The 22,100-nt window shown below is 25.2% G+C and overlaps 1 protein-coding gene and 1 long non-coding RNA gene across 5 annotated transcripts in view; one reads left to right on the top strand and one right to left on the bottom strand.

Annotated features, from left to right (window-relative positions):
• The window catches only part of LOC132952517 (inositol polyphosphate-5-phosphatase A), a 28,744-nt gene extending 7,854 nt beyond the window's left edge, over positions 1-20,890 (top strand). For 2 of the 4 annotated variants that reach the window (XM_061024827.1, XM_061024826.1), the window contains 13 exons: positions 5,502-5,543; positions 5,687-5,787; positions 6,871-6,958; positions 7,671-7,734; positions 7,836-7,939; positions 8,012-8,128; positions 8,414-8,469; positions 9,371-9,455; positions 9,534-9,617; positions 9,731-9,808; positions 10,153-10,341; positions 10,813-10,887; positions 11,552-14,773. In XM_061024827.1, coding sequence (XP_060880810.1) covers positions 5,502-5,543; positions 5,687-5,787; positions 6,871-6,958; positions 7,671-7,734; positions 7,836-7,939; positions 8,012-8,128; positions 8,414-8,469; positions 9,371-9,455; positions 9,534-9,617; positions 9,731-9,808; positions 10,153-10,341; positions 10,813-10,887; positions 11,552-12,337 — 1,869 coding nt within the window. In that variant the 3' untranslated portion in view covers positions 12,338-14,773. The other 2 variants (XM_061024828.1, XM_061024829.1) reach the window with 2 other exon arrangements.
• Positions 11,098-19,357, bottom strand: LOC132952519 (uncharacterized). The gene is made up of 2 exons (XR_009665471.1): positions 19,256-19,357; positions 11,098-11,810 (listed from the first exon to the last, which is right to left on the bottom strand). It is a non-coding gene; the product is annotated as an uncharacterized LOC132952519 (long non-coding RNA).
• Positions 20,891-22,100: the final 1,210 nt, after the last annotated feature.

The following is a 22,100-nucleotide window of genomic DNA, read 5'->3' as shown; positions in this document are numbered from 1 at the left end:
AATTTTAAATTGTCCGTAAACAGCTCAAAATGAATCAAAATATTTCCATGTATGGTGTATAGAAAATGAGAATATAAATATTCAATGAAATTTCCATGTATCTACAGTTATTCGTTTTTTAATTACAACATAAGAAATCGCGTGAATATCCAATGTAAAAATATGAACTTCAAATGCACATAAAAATTTAATTAGACTTTCTTGTAGACATTTTTTTTTTTTTGATAAAGGTAAACAAACTTATAATGACTATTGTATGACATTTTTAAATAGAAATTAAGCATTTAGCTTAAAAAAAATTGTGACTATGGATTTTTAATATTTTATCATCTTTGAAACAATATGTTAGGAGCCTTCTATTAAATGTTCAAGCTTTCTTACTTACCCAACAAATACAATTGTAGTCATATTTATAGAATAAAACAATAAAAAAATCGGAAACTGAAAATGTCCGTAAACAGCTCAAAATAATAATTATTAATATTTGAATATGTTATGGTGTATAGAAAATGCTAATATAAACATTCAGTCAAAATTGCATGTATGTAACGGTCATTTGTTTTAGAGTTACACCAAAAAACATTTTGTCTAAAATCAATTTTGCGTAAAAATTACAGTTTTCCTTAATTTTTCTTTTGTTTTTCACGGCGCCTTTGAACTACTAGGACATTTTTACCTTTGACCCCCCCCCCCCCCTAAGTACCAACTAAATTCACTTTCCTATCAAAAAAGATACTTTTAAAGAAAATCTAAGCACTTTTACTGTCCTAAAAGACTGATGACACATAAAAAATTTTTAAAAAATTTTAATTTAAAAAACACACATCATTGTAAAGTCAATACATTCTTGCTCCGCTTAGAATCTAAAATAGGTTATGTTTAAAAAAAATTTCAGTTCTAGGAAAAAAATACAAAACAAAAAGTTCCTAATCGTCTTAAAACAAATATCCTTTTTAATTGAAAATCAGCTGTATATAATATGTGTGTTAATCAAAAAAAAAACATTTAATGAAATTAACAACGTTGAGTCTATAGTTTAAATATTAGTTGTCAAGCTCTAAATTTTTAAATATTGTCATTCTGTAAGTGAAAAAGGATTGTTTGCTGCACATAGGATTTAATATAATATACAATTTAATTCAGGGCATCAAAACGGGTTTGCACCACGGCTTTAAAACCGGGTTATCCGCTAACAATTTCACCCGGTTTTGAACACGAAACTCGACATCCGCAAAAAATGTTACCAGGTTTTGAACCCAAAATATTTTAACCCATTTTGACTCCCTGATTTTAATTTAACTGAAGTTGACCTAAGTATAGTTTCTACTATAGTTTCCTGTAAGATTTATTTCGAAAGGGCGGGACATTAATTAGCTTTAATAATGCTAATCAGCATTAATTATCTTTTATGTTGTATATATCTAATAATAATAATCATTTTATTGCAACCATACAAAATAATATAAGTTTAAGAATCTACGAATTACAATTATATAAATAAATATAGTACATTCATACCTATAATATATCTATGTCCTATACGATATGTTTTAGCGTATTTGTTTATAAAAATTCAAGATTTTGAGGGGCGTTTCCGCTGCTACAGCGTTTTACAGTTATGTTCCTATATACTTATATAACGTATATTGACGTGTGTATTTACTATTTTTGGCTATCGTATTAAACAAATTACAAAATAGATTGATAGCTATTGCTTCTTTTTGTACCTATAGGTAGGTACTAATAAATAATATATTCCTTCATATTATGTTGTGTTTTAAATATTTTATTAAACTCGTGCCAATAATAGGTACTTTTTACATAATATTTAAAATTTTAAACTATGAATACGTGTTGAACAATTGTAGGTTATATAAAACTGAATATTTAACTGAACAAAATAGATAGGTACTATTTTATAATTTATATATTAATAAAATGCGTTATATTATTATATTTATATTACGAATAATAATTTACTACTGACATTCAGTTATTAAAATTCCTTTTTGGAATATCAGTGAGTATACATATTTAAAAATAGGTTAATATTTTATTAATTACTTTTTAATTTAAAGTATATGTTTTGACATACTTAACAGTTGACCTTATAGTTGTAGGTATACTCTGGCAAAATCGAGAAATGTTTAAATTTTACATTTATGTCTTATTTTTTGTCTTTGTTGTTTACTACCTATTATATTTTTTAATAGGTAAAAGTATACCAGTATACCAAAAGTTTCAATAGTTTTATATAAACCTTTTATGTTAGAAGATGTATAATATTAAAGTACTTACTAGTTACTATTCATTTAAATTATCATTACACATAATCTACTGATTAGAAAATACCGAATAAAAATCCAGATTTCTGGCAAATTTGAATTAAAATCGTAAAATTTTGGACATTGATTTTGGAATTACTCTAGTATTTATATAAGATCGAAGATCTAAAAAATATTTATTTTTACCTACCTAATTTTTTAGTGAGAAATTAGTTTTGTACTTTAAGTGGTCTCGCTATGGCTATTATTTAAGGCTGTTGAAAACTGGACGTTTTTTTTCGTTTTCGTATATTTTTGTTTAGACCAATAACAAAAGTAAACAAATATACTTCAAGAAGTTCAATTTTGATTTTGAAAAAATAATGAAATTCCTTATTATTTTTTCTATGTTGTGTAAGAAACATTTTTCGATAATTTTTTTTATAAAAAAAAGGAAAATTATTTTGGTACTATACTAATTAAACAATACAACAAATCTAAAATCCATTTCCTACATAACCTTGTAAAGAGAATAAGGAATTCACATATATATTAAAAATTAAATAGCAGTCCCGTCCATTATACGTCTAAATAGTAGGGCAGTCCCAATTTTAGATTCTATGTGTTTTTTAATATTGATTTTTGGGTTTGTCATCAACTTTTGCAGCAGAAAAAGCAGCAAAAAATATTAGATTTTTAACTTCAATATATTTTCTGGTAGGAATGTGAATCTTGTTGGTACGTATGGTCAAAAGTAAAAAATATATTCGAATTTTCTATGCATGGTATAATTTTCAAAATGTTTAATCCTTTTGAGCTATTTATAAACGTGAAATTTTAGACATTTTTTGATTTTTTCAATAATAAATAATTGCTGGTAAAAAATGTCGGGAAAAAGGCTTAAAAATTGAACACAAAGTTACTCTTAGGTTGCACTTAATGATATTTATACAAAAGTTAAGTATAATATAATCCACGATTTTCTTTTATAAGTGTTTAAAATCAGTGAAGCTTTTAGAAATTTTACGCCCAGGTGCAAAAAAAAAATTGGCGCCCCCTTAAGAGGCCTAACCACGGGAAAAATGGGAAAGATCCTCACGAACTTATTAGATTATGAGTAAAGAGAAAAATATTTATTTTGTTTTACAATAATGTGTGCTTTTTTAAAAATATTATTTAATAATTTCACGAACCTTCCTCCTCCACCCCCTCCGCAAAGATACAGTTGAAAGTATGCCACTTGAACCCTGCTTGTAATTCATAATAGTATAAGTTTTTTTTGTTTTTCCTACATATTTAGGTAGGTACCTACTTTAAGGATCATACCAATATATTATTAATATGAACAAAATAAAAATAAATTTAATGAAACTAACTAGGTAAATATTATGCAAACTAATTTTATATTTTTTGAAATATATTTTGAATTTCTCTGCATTTGTTAATAAGTTATAACATTAAGTGGTTTTTTGTCTTTTAATAAAGTTTGTTTACGATTTTGATATCTACTTGACTCTTTTTTGCCGGTCATAATTAATGACTAATGAATAATACAAAACAAATATATAATAAATAATCAACAGCGCCGAGTAATGAAAGAATAATTATTAATCAATAATCAGTAATCACAGGTTTCACAAATGCTGTGGCTCATGTCTGTTTAATAATTTATTGTACTTTCGTATATAAGGCACGCCGCCGCATGCGTTACCAAAATATGCTGTATTAGTATAAATAACTTATGTCCATTGAATATTGGAACCACAACAAATTTGGGAAAAGTATTAAGGAACTATCATCAGATATATTAATAATTCTCGAACGCTGATAGCTATATTGCTATAAATGCATTAGCAATTAGCTGTTTTAATTTCAAACAGCACAATACATTAGTATTATATAATATTGTATTGTTATTGAGATAATTTAAATTTTAAAAGTTTTAATAATTCACAAGGGAACAAATTTTGGCGATCGGAGGAGTTGTAGCCAGTAGTGCCCCCTAAATGCGACCCTGTTTAAAGTTAACAATTTGTTAAAATTCATCAAAATTACGAAAATTTTCAAATTTTTGGAAGGTTAAAATCATATATATATTCATACAATTATAGATAGATACAACAATATAATATAATACGTTCAATTTTTATAGCTACTGATTGATAATACCAGGTTCATTTTAAGAAGTTTTTGCTAAATCCCAAAATGTTATCAATATAATATAGGTATAACTGTGTATGAAAACAATTTTATTTAAAGACATTTTAATTTAAAATTTTACTAATATTTAAACAAAGATTAACGATTTTAGTTATTTTGTTGTAATTCAAAAATATTAATGGGGACTTGAAATAGATCAATAACCCCTATCGCCCCTTGGATTATGTCTCTGGTTAGGTAACAGAAGTACCTACCTAATTTTTTTTATAATACTTAAATTATAAAAGAATAGTTTTATAATATATTATAATTTGTAAGATATTGTAAAACTATATAATGTACTCAACAAAAAGCACATTCTATTTTGTTTAAAATAATAAAGTAAATCTACTTATATTTTTTTGGTATTTACCTGTAAGGCAAAAAAAATGTTGAGGTAAAGGAGTTTATAGCCTATTAGTTATTGCTTACTTATAAATGCCCTTACGAAATTCGAGTCCTAGAACCGACCCTGATCACCGGTAACACGGAAATCCTGTAAAAAAGATAATAAGTCAAATTGTCTATCCATTCACTTTTACATTTCACTCATGTATGAGTTGATTTTTGATATTTTATTTTCAATGTCCAATATTTAGCTCAACAATTTGTGATATTTTACTTTTTAAATTTTAACTATTGAATTAGGTAATTACTAATTAAAATATTCGAAAATTTACTTTTATACACAGATTAACTTCTCTGCTAAAATATTGATAATAAGTGTTTTTACTCCCAAAGAGAGAATACATTACCATTGTAAACTATAAATAGGTAATATCTTAAAATCAATAACTAATATAAATATAAATAATTTTTATAATTATTAATAACAATATAAATATATGATAATACTCAGTAATAAGTAATAACCTACCTACTTAGTTAGTTATGCTGACTGGTTATGTCTCCACTCTCTCTCACCTATACTCTTCTCCTTTTTTGACTTGCAGCATAAAAATTGTCCACTATATTTATTTGTACCTAATTCAACTTTTTAACTATGTATACTAATGTATACTTATCTGTTATTTTCAGCCAAGTGTGATGTTAAAAATATGGACTGAAGAATTTTTAAACGTAAGTTAAAATATTTGTCTTAAAGTAAATGATATTTTTAAATATAATATATAATAGTTATCTAATTTTATATTATTTTTATTGGTAGTTCCTTACTATATTGACTGATTAATTCATAAATTCTTTATTGATTTAAACTCTAGACTGTGAGCAGATTGGATCCATATTTTATAGCTTTGCATTGTCAAGAGGTTGGTGGGAAAAATTACGAAGAAAGCATGAAACACGTCAATTTTTTTGTTAGGTAATTAATGATTTAATAAATTATTTATTGATTTGTTTAAATTTATTAGTTAATAATTTAAAATTAAATACCTACAATTATTTGTTAAATAATTTTTATTACTAGACTATTTTTTGGTTTATTTTTGTAGTTATTTTACTTAACAGCTCAGTTATTTCAGTGTTTTTATGCCTCAATGTTTCACAATTTATGATACCCTATTCTTTTTTTAACAAATTAAGTATTAACTTTCATGTGTTATAAGCAAAAAAAATTTCCTTGAACATGTGTAATCAATATTGCAGACTATAGTATTATACTTACTTTAACTAGAAAAATCATTTGATGACTTCTAATTATTAATCATAATTTATGTAAATTTATTTTTGTTTGCAATTACTTCATTAGCATAAATGTTTTATGGTTTATAATTCAAAATAATTTAAAAAATTTAAATAATTTTGTATAATAAAACTTAATTTTAAGTTTTGAATCATGGTTTTTACTAAAAACTAAAACTTTTTAGTATGAAATAACAATTAAATGTCTATACCTTTTCATTTATACAATGCTTAATTGTGTGTTAACATAATATAATATAGTGAACAGATTATTTTCTATTATACATAATTTTGTATTTAGCAACACTACTTTTTTACATTTGCTTCATCAATTATAATAAATTAATAATTATTATAAAAATAATTAATACACTAATATATGAGTTTTTAATATTAATTTTTGTAATTAAAGTAATAAAGTGATAATATGGCTGAAATTATTAGTGACTATTATAATTATTAAAATTTGTTCAAGACTTATGTAAATAAATATTTAATGATTATGTTAATGAAACTATTATGTTAATGTTAAAAAGTATCTACTTGCATTCATTTTAATTATTTTCAAAATCCAATAGATCTTTAACTGATAAAAATAAATTACAAAATATGAACAGAAATTGAGAATTTGAGGTACTGTATTGATTATACAGGAAGTTTATTAGGGGATTAAAAGTATTAAAAGTTATATTACTTTTTGTATTAAAAGTTTTGATATTCTATACTGTTATTTGTAGTAAAATATTAATTAATCTAATTACAGTTTATTGATGACAAGCAAGGAGTTAAGGATCTTCAACAGAGCTCAAGTATTTCTTGATGAAGAATTCACATCGGCAGAAAATTTTACAGTAACTAGTCAAATATAATTGTTACGGTATATTTTTATTTTCGGTTTTCGAATGAAACTCATTATTCGTTATTTTGAATATAAATAAATCAATTCAACTTAACTACTATATCATTTTAATTTGAAAATATTAAAGATTTTTGGAGCATCAAATAAATTATTACAGTACTACTTAAATTGTAAACTAATTTTCTCTCAAGTTTTAAAATATACTTCATGTGTATTTAGATGAGGTTTACGGTTTTTTTTTTTTATTAAATATTATTTTTCATTAGTCGTTTAGTACATAGAATATACACCTAGTTTCATAGTGAAATCTAGACGTTTTTGATGGATTGGGCTTGAGTGGGGCTTGAGTATCAAAAAAATAAAAAAAATAAATATTGTAATTAAAATTAAATTTAAAATTTAGGTATATTTATACAAGACTGATATGCCTAGATTTTGTAATGAACACAATTTTCATTATATAACTACTATTTAAAACATTTCTAATTTTCTAATCTATTATTCTGATTGTTATTTTAAATATTATTTAATAAATATATAATATATGTAATTAATAATTATATATATATTATATATTATACAATTACAGTTATACATGATATCTACAATATAATTTAAGTGCACAAAATTTTTATTTCTCTATCTTACTACTATACCTATTTGTTATTTATTTATATATTGTTATTATTATTATTATTTTTCAGGCTTTAGGAAACTTTTATTTTATACACGAAGCCATAAAAGAAGCATCTTTATGGGATTTTAATGGTAAGTAAATGTATCTGTTAAACTATTATGGAAAAATAAATATTATATTGATAATCCATTCAAATAACATGATTTTTACTTTAAATGTTGAAAAACTTTAGAACAAGAGTTTTTACCTGTCACTGAAAAAACCATATACTCTGGGAATATTGAACATGTTTCTACAAAAGAAAAGTCAAAATTTCCTCAAGAATTTTTTCCAGAGGTTAGTATTATGCTTAAAAATATAGTTATTAGAATTATTTTAAATCTATTATTATTTTTCATTCATTTTTAGTGTAAATGGTCACGTAAAGGTTTTTTGAGAACTAGATGGAAGTTAAATGGTTCTGTATTTGATCTCATAAATATTCATTTGTTTCATGATGCTTCAAATTTTACAGCGATGCAATCTGTGAGTTAATTTTGCTTTAAATCTATTAATAATTGTACTAAGTTGTAATAATATATTGAATGTATGTTTTAATCAGTTATTTGTCTACTATAACAATTAGATAAAATAGATAACATTTTATGTATAAAATACTATAAATATTGAACAGTATTTATTAATAATATTCTCTAATCCTTATTAACTGGCTATAAGATAAAGTTGGCTTAAATTTTTTTGTAATTATTATTCTTTTGTAGATAAATATTTTGTCATCTTCATAGTTAGTAATTATTTTTTAATTTTCAGCATTCTTCCGTTTATTCTGTTATGAGACAAAAAGCACTGGAATACACTTTAGAACGGTAAGGAAATTTATTGTAAAATAAAAGTAAATAGTTTTTTTTTCTGTATTTGTAATATATGATCTATACATAAGGGACACAATTAATACATGAGATAAGGATAGGATACATTAATATTTTAATATTCATTAATCATTTTTTATGATAAGCTTTTATGTGAGCAGTCATCCATTAATGACACTCACAAAATGTAAACATTATCACTTTTTAAATAATTAAATAGATATTCTTAAACTCTATGCATAGTGATAGATTTATTGATTTTACAATGATGTTTGTTTTTATAGTGGAAAAAATACTCTGATCATCAACTTTGGTGGAGGTTTTTTATAAAATTGGATCAAATTGGTACTTTTGGGAGGTAAAAATAAAAAATTCCCAGTTAAAATAATTAAAAAAAAGGATACAAATATTTGTTAAAATGTTTACATAATTATTAAAAAAGTGTGTGTTGTGCCAGATTGCGCTCGATAGAAGTGAAACTTGTTGGGAAGTGACATGAATTTAGAGAATTTCATTATACAAAACAAATAAGTATATTTAACGGGATTCTTTACGTAATAGCGCTGCTGGCCCCCGACCTGGGATCATTCACTGACGCGGATACATGAAGAAGCTCGAGTAGGCTTTTTAGTCGCAACAGCCGAGCCCATGATCTGACTTACACTACCTCGCCTAAAGAAGTTTCACTTCAATAATTGTTTGTTTACCAAAAAATTTGATTTCGCCCAGAATCTTTTTTCATTGTGTATAGTGATTTATTATTAAATTACTCCTATTATGCAGCAGAGCAATTACTTACGTTCCACCTTTTGTTTTATTCACAGATTAACTATTTAATACATAATTTATAAATATATGAGTATTTTTATATTATTATTAATGAATGTTATGACTTAAGGTTTCGTAACTACGATTTTGGATTTGCTCCGTTTTTTTTATTTGGAGATTTTAATTTTCGCACGGATACCAAAGCTGTCATAATGGTAAAATTCTTCATTGAAATATAGTTAACTCGTATATATTTTAAATTGCCTATTTTAATATTACATTTTATTTTACAGAAAATAGTTGAGGGGTTGGACATGGTAAAAGATGATGTTGATAAAGAGAACTTAGTTTTTCAGTATACAGACAATTCAAAAGAAGTAAGTGTTAACTGGATGATTGTATTACATATTAATATGTATGTGTAAATGGTATATAATATGAATTTAAATATGTGACATTTTTACACTCATTTTATTCTACATGTTTTTAGGTTATTTTTACTTTAAGAAAAAAAGAATTTCGCCATCTGGACCATCAAAATACATTTATGTCAAAAAGTGGATCGTGGGTAATTTATTTTTTCACAACTTGAACTATGAGTACATTCATATATTGTATTAATATTAATCTCAAGTGATAACTGATAACAGTTCCTGTTTAGTATATTATTGTAGGCTTGAGGGGAAGTAATGCCTATCATATTTAGGTTCAAATAGGAAAAAAAAGATTAATAAATTAATATAATATAATATAATATATAAATTAATATAAAACTAACTGTATATTTTTAACTATGTCTGTTGTCTTTATTAAGTTTAAGACGTTTAAGTTAAATAATATTAAATTGGAGACATACATGAAATTCTAAATTATTTGTTTTTATTTTAAATATATATTTTTGTTTGTTTCCAGTTAAAAGATTTTGATCATGAATTAAAATCTTTTGAAGAACAATTATTTGAATTTCCTATACATTTTCAACCAAGTTATCCATTTGAAGAAAATGAACATGAAGGAATGAACTATATGCAAACCAGATGCCCAGCTTGGTGTGATAGAGTGGTTTTAAGTACTGGTGCTAAACTTCTAATAAATGAAAAGGTAACTTTTATATTCAAAATGTATAGTTTATGATACTCAGTATAATATAAAATTTTTAAATTCTAAACATAGTATCTTTATAATACAACATAGTTATTAGCTTATAGGTCATATTGCTACCTTCTACATTATACCATTATGAAAATAACTCTTTAAAATTTTAATTAATGTGATATTGTTGCGATATATTTTTATAGTACCCATATCAGTTAAGATGCATTTTTTATGTCGTAGAAGTGCTTCAACATTTAAAAAAAAATGTTAGGGTTCTATAAAGTATATTATATTATTTACAATTTTTTTGTTTACTATTATATTATTTCATATTGTACCAAAACTCTAATAACAACTGATAAACACAACTTCTCCTAAAAATGTCTTCTTGCAACCAAAGTTATTATATGAAATAAATAAATCAATGATTAAATGTATTAAATATCATCATCTATCTTTAATTACCTATTATTTCAGGCATTTGAAGAAGATAATTTTGGTGAAGTGGAATATGATCTCATTGGAAAGAAAACATGCATGGGAGATCATAAGGTACCTATTTAAAAATATATAATTATGGTTTTACTCAATAGGATTTGTAATGTTGGTAACTGTTAAAACCAACATTTCCTTAAGTTCACATTTTTACAAGTTAAATTACGTAATTTTAAAGATATTCAGATTTATATAAGATATAAATTATTCATGTTTGATTTTTTTTTTTATTTCTATTTAACTATACAATTTAGTAAAATTCATGAATATATGTTATTCATTTATTACAAAGGTTATACAAACAGTATGTAAAATATTACGATTTAAAAATGCTCATGTAATTTAAAAATTAATATGAAAAACTGACTTACAAACACAAATAATGTTCTTATCTTCAAGTTTGATTCACTCTAATATTAAAGCTATTAAAACAAAATTGGTTGTGCTGAATACAAATTTTCTATGCTGTATGTTTGTAAGACACATTGTTGGTATTACATCCTCTTAACATTTTTAATTATAAATATTTTAGATTCTAATTGAGGGAGTTATTGACTGCATTAGTGCAATTAAAAACATTTAATCATAGTTCACTAGATATTATTTTCACATTATTATTACTAATAATATTATTTATATTACAGGTATTTTACTTGCTACTTTTATATGTTTATATAATATAAAATACTTATAAAAATTACGAATTATTGTGTTTTTCCAGCCTGTATACTTGAAATGTGACATTATGAACAATGCAGGTATAGTGGACAGAGTGGATTGTGCTTGTAAGCTTAACCGTGTGCCTCCTGAAACCCAAAATCCACTGCATGCTTTATTGGGTGATCATTTATGTGTAGATTCAAATGAATGTTGTATTCCAGTAGTAGATACAATAATACCAGATAATACTGTATTAGGTGAAGTTAAAATCCCTCCAGCACCATCTACATCCGCAGATGATAGTGAACTTGACATTGTATCTATAAAACAAAATTATACAGAAAGTCATTGCAAAACACATAAGCCGTTTGCTTGTGGATTTTTGCGTAAAAAAATATCTGACAAACATGGGACACATAAAAGTATATTTCCCGTATCTAATTGTATTTGTAAAACACACAAATGGAAATTCCCGACGATCATGCAAAAAGCTTGGAAGCATAATAGACGTATCAGGCTCAAGTCAATTCCTAGTTTCAATAATATGCCTTTACAAAGGTATCAAAGCCACCATAGTTCATCAGACGAAGATTGGTTTGAGGAAATTGCCGATGATGAAACTAATAATTGTGATGACAAGAAAAACAAATGCAATTCTAATTCGAACAAAACCCTCACTAATGCCGATAATTGTCCTATTAATTTTGACAATCAATCTGATAAAGTAGCAACAAACAAATTTAAATGGTGTTCTTCTTTTGCGTTTAAAAAATTTTGCGAGAAACGACCATTAACAGAAACAAAGATAGCCCGTAGAGATCCGACAACTTCTTGTCGTATTATTTAGTTAAATTATCTGGCCATGCTTGACCTTAATTATTTTTAAAATAATTGGAGATAACCTATAGAATTATTGTACCTAACTATTACTTGATATTATGTATGTACATAAAAATAATGATTATATATTTTTATCATAGTATGACTTGCGCAAAAACGTAGCAGGACTGTGTTGTTCATTAAACTCATATCTACGATACAGAGACAATTAAAAATGGCAAAATAGTAATCAGCTATAACTAATAAAATATAATTTAGTTGAGTATAAATTTAAAAACAAAAGAAAATAGTCACTAAAAAAAAAAATCAATCATAATATTGTGTCATAATAATAATTTCTTATGTCTAAATAGTATAAAATGAAAAGGGTATAATATTGGGATATTCCATTGTTTGTGTTTGTGTATAATAATATTATTAATTACAATTTATTACTAGCACGTCTTTGAAATTAGAAATTATAATGTGGGACTGTTTAACCCGTTACTATGCGCGTGGAACAAAAATATTCCAGCGGTTTTCATACTAATTGTAGAATCGGTTTTTTGAATATGAATTATCAGTTTTCCAATATTATAATATTAGCATGTAGACAATGATTTGGCTTATTAAAAAAAAAAAAAAATTCTGAATAATGCATTAAAATTTGACTTTTATTATATTTATACTGTATAAGAAAACATTTTTTGATTATTGAACACAAAGCTGGTATATAAAAATTATTATGGGTTAAAAAATTAACCCACGCGCATGGTTTTTATGAAAAAACCCACATGCATCATGATGAATCTTTATCTTGAATATTAATTATCTGACAATAAAATTAGCTTCAATGTTTACTAGGATAATTGGTTTTGCTGAATATTTATTAATTTCTTTGTTGCCCATAATAAGTCAAGTTTAAAATAAAATGGCGTTCTACACTCTTTTAATTTTTCACTTTGTTATGAATTCTAGACTGGGTGTTTCTTAAATAATAAAATGATTATATTACATAGGTAATAGCTTAATCAAAAATTAATATATTATACTATATGTTATACCTAACTTAATTTAATGTGATACATAATTTCTACTCGGATGTGTTCCTATAAAACAATTATAATTAATTTAAATATGTGTGAATGTGTGTGTGCTTACATGTATACTGAGCTTGTAGAAATGTAGTAATTAACTTAGGATATTTTATCACTTTTTTTGTGTTGGCCAGTGCAGTTTGTATTTATAATTGAGTTGCATAGATCAAAGACAAATAGTTATATGATTTCATCAAAATATTATATTTCAATAAATTGTAATACAAACTTACATTAACATAGTTTTTAAAATTAGTTTAATGTTATCAGAACTGTTCTAGATGTTTTGAACTAATCTAACCATAACAAATATTTTGTTCTATAATCAATAATATAACCTTGCAATATTTGTCTTAACAATTCACTGGTGTGTTTAAAGAGGAATAAAGAGTTTAAATTAAAATAATTTAAAGTTGCAACCTATATATTTTGTATGAGTATTTTGAACATCACTTATATAAATAAAAACGAGGATAAAATTGTAAACAAATATTATGTAAACTAATGAACTTTTAGTTTTCTAAGAACTTGTATAAAAGAATACTGAGAATTCACATAAATATTATTTACTGATAAATATTTATTTTAATAAATTGACTTTTATTCAAATATTTTGGAAACAATATTTGGGCATTCAAAAAAATAATATTCACATTTTTTATCATAATTTATAAAAATAAGTACCGATAACTATATCCTTTTACATGATATATTAATACGAGAGTGTTCAAAAGTTCAGGGAAAGCTTCTATTTTTACTTCTATATAAAAAAAAATATAAAGATAAAAAGCATATTCTTTTAATTGTTTAACTTGTGATTTTACAGTACAAACATTCTAAACTTTCCTGGTTTAAAAAACTTAAAGGAATGATTAATTTATATTACCAAACATTTTGTATTGAAAGCTAGTATTTATGCAGATAATCTAAAATTTAGAGAGATATTTGATATGATCCAATGTAACTATAACCAATTATATATTTTTGATTTTTATGACTTGTACCAAGCATAAAATATATATGCAACTAGTATAAATAAATAAACATTCATCACCTAGTTATATATTTATACATATTCTACCAGCTTCTTCATATGAATTATAATTTGTATTCATTTTTTATGATTTTGTTAATTATTTGTTGGTACACTATAAGCATATTTCATTATTTTTTTTTGTGCACACATTTTGTATTGAATTATTAATTATTTGTTTGTATTGCACTTTGATTATTTTTAGTTGATTTTGTATTTTAAAATTTTAGAAAATGTTGATATACCTTAAAACACTTAATAAATAGTGGACGCACTGAGCACAAATGAACTGTTTTTGTTTTTCAGTATGTTAAACTGTTTGATTTTTATGATTTTAAAAGGTTTTACAGAAGTAAATGTTTGGGAAAGGACATTGTTTGATTCTAAACTCCCCGATGACAAGAACTTCGTTCACTTAAAGGAGACTACTGTTTAAATCAAGAAATAGGTAAACATTATTTATAGATATTATTGGATTATGATAATGAATGACTATTCAAAATATTTAATCTGAGATTTCCGTTCAAGTTTGCCTGTACAATTTTTATATAAACAGTTTATTATTAATTGATTTTAATTTTTAGTAAAAAAAATTTTATTTATTTAAATGTAAAAGTTTATATTTCATCTATAGCCAGCCTATCATTTTATGTGGACATATCACAATGGGTTAAAATTGTGTTAAATTGAGTTTCTAGTTAGTTAAAATGTTCAAGCTTATGTCTACACTATCCAAATATAATAATTAATTTAAATAATACAAAATAAAATTTGAAGTAGGTACAAAATGTGCATTGAATTGGTTTAATTAGTATTGTCAAATGTCAATTATTTAGATAACTTCTACTACATAAAATTTGAATAGTTAAATGTATTATCTGTATCGTATCTTATTATCCAACACACTAATACGTAATTACTATCTACTTAAACCATAATAGGTATACTCTATTCCAAATTTCCAAATAAGTCGGGAAAAAATCCCAACGGAAACGCGTCGCGGTTTGCGCATGTGCAGTCTCATTGGCTGTGGTTGATGCGGCCGACCACTGCAGTCAAACACAGCGGTTCTACCGTTCAGAGACTGCGCAGTTTTTCCAGACATTTGGAATAGAGTATAGACGTTTTTGCCCAAATTCTCAAAACATTGTAGGTATTGAAGTTTAATTTTTCTTTGATTTTTTAGTTAAATGCTTATTATAAGCTGTCATCTGATAATTCGGTAAATATTATTTTCTGATATTCATTGCTTTTATTTATTGTATTAACATTCAAACACATGTATTTTGGTTATTTGGTCATACGTTATGGAATTATTTTGTGATGGAAAATATGAGTTATAACTTATAACTACGAATAATATGAATTTTTGGTATACGATTTCTAAATACAACCCTGCCCTAATAAATGTATTTTCATTAATTTTTTGTTGATTAGTGTTTTATTTTAAAATTGTATGATCAGATGTATTTAAATCGGCTTTGAGTTTAATAAGTTAATTGGGAATTTTATTTTATTTTCAGTATTAATTATGAATCAGGTTGTTTCAAATGTTTCATTAGTTAATGGTACTTATACTCCAGACTATATCCTTAATTAGAATCTTTTAAATATAAATTAGATAATTGTGTTCAGTTCAATATATTTGTAATGTATTTATATTTTATAACTATTTTAATATTCAATGATAATATTACTTATTTTTAGGTATTAGGTAAGGCTAACGTGTAGTGTTTCTGTTCCATGATTTGATTATGTTTGTTCTTATTATTTTCTTAGTAATTAATATTTTTCATACTGCAAGGTATATTTTTTAATTTAATTTTAAATACTTATACTATTACAATTTGTGTCAGAAATGTTAAAACCAAAAATTCCTTACTAAAAAGTACTAAAATATTATTTATCCACAACAATTATAGATATATATTCAATCTTTCATATTTTTGTTCTCTTGTATTGTTGTATTAGAAATTATATTCATAATAAATAAACCTGTTATAGTAGTGCATACCATTCTAGTTCACATTATTTAAATGGTTATTATTCTAAAATATTGTTATTCACTACTTTATACCCCTAGGTAGGTATATTAAATCAATGGGTAAATAGATTGGTGGTTATACATCAATTTATTCAATTTTCAAAATGCATATGCTTATTTACAAAAAGATACATTTAAATTGAAAATTCATCCATTGGAATATTATTTTGTGTGATATTTATACTAGTCACTACTAACTTAAATCAAAAGACAAAAAAAAAATTAACTCATGATAATAAGTTATAAGCTCTTATTTTAGAAAAATTTCCAAAGTTTAATTACATAGATTAGAGGTTTCCAAACTGGGTCGGGGCCCACTTTTGGGCCGCGATTATATTTTTGGTTTGTCACATTATGTTTTGGAATATTTATATACTTTTATAATATAAAATATTTAATATTCAATTTCTATAGAATACCTATATAAATATACAAAAGAAAAGACATTCCTACTATGATTGAGTATTTTCCGTGTAACAGAAATAATCTTACATTGATGTTCGAATTAAGTTCTATCATTGGCCATTTCCATTGATTTCTTTTGATTTCCATTATCATTGATCATTATCCACGACGATTACAAGTGTACCAGTGACGTGTCACCAAGACGCTGTTAGAATGAAAGTCATCACAAAATAACGATTATTAATGAAAATATCCTTAGTACCTATAGAGTAGGTTGTGGATCGTCAAAATTTGAACATTTTACAATGTGTCGTACCGTGAAAAGTTATTGGGAACCTCTGATATATATATATACATTTCATTTCACTAGGGATAAAAATAATGTAGTTGTAATTTTAATTGACTGTCGGAGAGATGTTTTTATCACGTACCTGCCTATACCTAGTAAAATGTTGATAAATAAACTAGTCATAGATTTTTCAAGATGTATAGCCTATAGTTATAGGTACCTTAAGTTTAAACAGGGCCCAAATTGCTTTTATTTTCAGGAATCATTTTATTACATTATACTGAGCCTATAGAATGAACCATTTACACGGAATTCTGAAAATGTATTATATTTTAATTTCATTAAATAATTATTGGAGATTCCTAGTTAACCATATCAAATAAATTAGTTTTTTAAATTCAAAACAATATCTAATAATAAATCCTTTTAATCGTATTACTATTATTTTTATATTTAATTTATCTTTAGACAGTTATCCATTTTTTATTCAACTCATTTAAGTATTATGCAAGTGTTCATTCATTCAATATTTCACTATTATGGTATACATTAAACGTGTTTTCTGGAAACATTAGACCTTGTAAACTATGCCTAGTACCTACACACTACGAAACACTAGGACTAGGCATTTAGTAAATGCCTATTAATAATACATTTTTGGAACCGCAGAATTATGCAGATAAAATTTATTCCGGGGCCGTATAATTACCATACCGCCTAGCCATAGTGATACGCCTAGATATACGGAATTTTCTCGGCAATAATTATTTGTTTTATTTAATTTCATTAATTATTAGGACATATGATTGAATTAAGTACTATTGTGAAGCTGAATACATAACAATTTAAAGTTAATCCCCTACTAAAAATTTTTTTTTTATTTTCACACGTTTATTTATCTAAATGAATTGTACTGATTTTAATTACTTACTGGTTGCTTATATTTTAATGGTATAACACTGTTTAATAGTTCCTACTTTTAAAATTGAAATCGTAATAATATCATGCACAATGGAGTGACTTTTTGCAAGTTGTTTAGCCTGTTTAGGTAATCCTTAATGCCCGAGCCATATGTCTATGTCGGTATTAAATAAGTGGTATGGTATAATGTAATAATTATTTTTCCAACGATACCTATAGAAAATCATATACTCACAAAATGTAACGCGTTTACTGTATTTATTTGATTATCAGGTATAGTGTCGTAAATGAAATACAAAACCTTAAACACGAAAAGCTTAGCTGTATACAAATCAACGTACATAATATACGATATACCTATATTATATAGTAAATAATAATATATGTCATTGTCCTATACTCATAAACCTAAACTACAATAGGTATTATACTGGTTACTGGTATACAAACTTTCAAGGCATAGTCATTATACTCGTTAATATAATAATATAGATAATATTTTACTATATGATAACATATAATATAATATATTATATTTATAATTATTATTTCAACTTCTTAATCGCTGTAATACGTGTCTACATAATAAGTACGCGTATAATATATTATTAATTATTATTATTAATTATCTGTGTATATAGTCGCCTAAAAATTTGATTCAATTAATGAGAATTAGTTCCTTTATTTATTACTTATAAAGTTATAAGTTATAACATAGTAGTATTACCCGTGTTTAGGCTGTGTGTTTATTCTGTATATTATTATGTACACAATAATATAATGATTATACTTATTCCATTCGAATTTAATTTGTTTGTACAATATTTACGTACCCAACTGAGTGTGTTATTAGTATGTGATACGTCAAACGCATGTATTAATTAATTCTTCAATTTAAATTAAAAGAATTGTAGCGTAAAGTTTTGGCGAAACAAAACAAAAAAAATATATTATCATTATGTAATTGTAATATTCCGTATTTATGTTTATATAATATTATTTAAATATTTGAAAACACTCAAATAGGTTTTTTGATAATGAAAATTGAAAACTACGTAGAACAATTATTATATTGATCCTTTTACCGGTGTACCGCCCAACTACATATAATAATTTGTAATTGATATAAAATAAATAATTATATATTTGTTACGTACGGATGTCGCGGGCAATTTTAAGTTTGAGAAGTTTACCGAATAGTTATTATTAACACATTGCACACAATTCACAACTGATGTTTGATAATATACCTAGGCGTGCAATGATATTGAAATTCGACTTTTAGACTATTCAATCACAATATAGATTAATACATATAATATGCATTATATATTTTCTTCAATTTCCATTGACGTCTTATATTATTATATAATCAAATAAATATTATACATCGCATAAGTACATAACATATGCATCATATTATTGGTACCTATATATTATACTATCTGCCGTCCAGAATTTTGAAAGTTTCGAAACAATAACTACGGGTTCATCGTGTTTATCAAATCAAAGCGATAAAAGACCTTAAACACCTATATAATTATATATAAGTAGGTGTTATTAATTTACTTTTCCATCTACGATATTATTATATTATTAGGTATACGGCAGGCACTTGCCACAAAGTTCACTGCGCATTTCTGCATATTGTGCGAATTGATATATTTTTATTTATCGCGCACATTAAATATAATATATGAAATATATTAATAATAATGATATCGTGAAACAAAACGTGTCTTAAGTCTGTAGGTACCTACCTATATTTATTAATTATTATCATGTATATAAATATTACATTACACACTTACACTGTTATTGATTACGATTGCAACGCGGCGTTGCATCACTTCTCATTAGACATTAATATTATTTATCAATGAGTATAATTTATACGTAAGAATGGTATTATACCTTACCTACCTTACTATACCTTACCTACCTACATATTGGGTACGTTATGGTTTTTATTCACATCACACGAGTGGTCAGTATAATATAGACAATATATAATATTATAATATAGGTAAATAATTGTATAATATAGGTAGGTAATGTTAATGTATTACGATACCATTTCGATTTTGCAAGACAGACGGTCACTCGTATTTTGTACCTATTAGTTATTAATTTATTATATTACCTAATATTATTATTTATTATTATTATACTTAGATATTAATATTACCTACTTTTTTTTGTATTATGTGGTTATGATTAATAACTATTATTATATTAATTTATTTGTTTTATTTATTTATTTAATTGTTATAATTATTATTATTTAATCGTGGCGATTCAAATCGCCACATTATTGATGTACACAGATGTATGGAAATATATTTTATTATTTTTAAATATGTACATTTATGACGTGATCGTGAAAAACTATGTATTTCGTATAGGAATGATTCAATCAAAACGGTATACGGTGACAATCAAATATATAGATATTGTTTTGAAAATCGTTTATTTCCACGCACTTTCTGATACCTACCTATCTAATATAATATTATATTATTATAATAATATATATAATTATTATAATATTATATATATGACATACGTGTTTGTTGATTGTTTCGTTTTTAAAATCATATTATTATATAATATTAAAGTATTAAACTATTATACAATATTGATATAGTTAATTGTTACTATAGTGTTAATTTTAAGTATATATTTATATACACTTATACCTATAGTATAATACTAAATACCTTTACCTGTACCTTATACCAAATTGTATTTGTATTAATTAAATTAATAAAATGTTAAATGAAAAAATGTAATTGTTTTGTGTCGATGTATCATTTTGTTGAGTGATTCATTATGGGAATTTTCATCGAGATTTTCACTTCTATAAGCAGCCCATTTACATATTCAGTGGCCCAAAATTACGTCTATAATTATTACGAGCTTATAGGTGGCCAATCGTATTTTAAACATGAATTTATTTTCACTCACTCTCACGCGACCGGCCCACAGACATTTTCTCGGTAGCTCGCCCAAGTGCCTAACCAATCCGGCCCTGTTAAGAACTATGATATATTATATACGTTACCGCGTGAACAGAATTGTTCATGGACGGCACGCTACAATCGTTTTTACTTTTGACTCACTTTTGATTTTTGAGACGTTAAGAACTTAAGGCACCTATGCATATTGCTCTGATATAGACACGAGATACACGTTAGAATATCGATTGTAGGTATGTACATAGGCCACCTATATATTATGTATTTGGATAACTATAAAAAAAACATAGGTATAGTAATAACACGCGCGGTTTCTATTCAGTAGTAAAGAACCAGTGAGGTGCAGCGTGGCCATCTCAAAACATACGTTTCCTCACCCCCCCCCCCCCCACGGTTAGGTTTGGTTAGGTTTGTGTCATAAATGAGAGATGATTTTTCATTACTCCATTTAACAAAATGTTGCTATGCAAATTATTTGTGGATTATTATCGGTTGTATTAAATAGTATATTAATGTTATAACACGTTTTACAATGTGCCTGGTTTGACATAAATTATTTTCGTCGTGGTAATGAATAAAACGATCAGACATCAAAATCATCTAGTCTCATAAAAAAACCAATGACATTGCCTAGGCCTTAGATAATTATCTTATCTTTAAATTTTATAAGAGGTCAATTCATTCTAATTTTTAAGTTAACGGAGCTACACGTGTTCTGCTGAATGTACAATTTGCTATGTTACGCACTCTAAGACGGAGACAACAAATGTTGGTGTAATGCCCTGTTAAATAGATTTTATTATTGACAAAAATGTATGAATGTAAAATTATATGAAGTCTGGTTTAAATGCCCCCCACCCGGTCTGCTCTATTTGAGAGGATAATACATTTAAATTATTTGTGATATTTATAAAACGTAAAGTAATTGAAGACTAATCTGTAGGTATGAAACACTAAACAGTATGATTAATGATTATTGATAATTTACTAACAATATTTGCCAAATAAATAAATATCTATAGTA

The sequence above is a fragment of the Metopolophium dirhodum genome, chromosome 9, assembly GCF_019925205.1.
Source record: "Metopolophium dirhodum isolate CAU chromosome 9, ASM1992520v1, whole genome shotgun sequence".
NCBI lineage: Eukaryota > Metazoa > Arthropoda > Insecta > Hemiptera > Aphididae > Metopolophium > Metopolophium dirhodum.
Note: the sequence above shows the minus strand (reverse complement) of the source record. Positions and strands in the feature narration are given on the sequence as shown.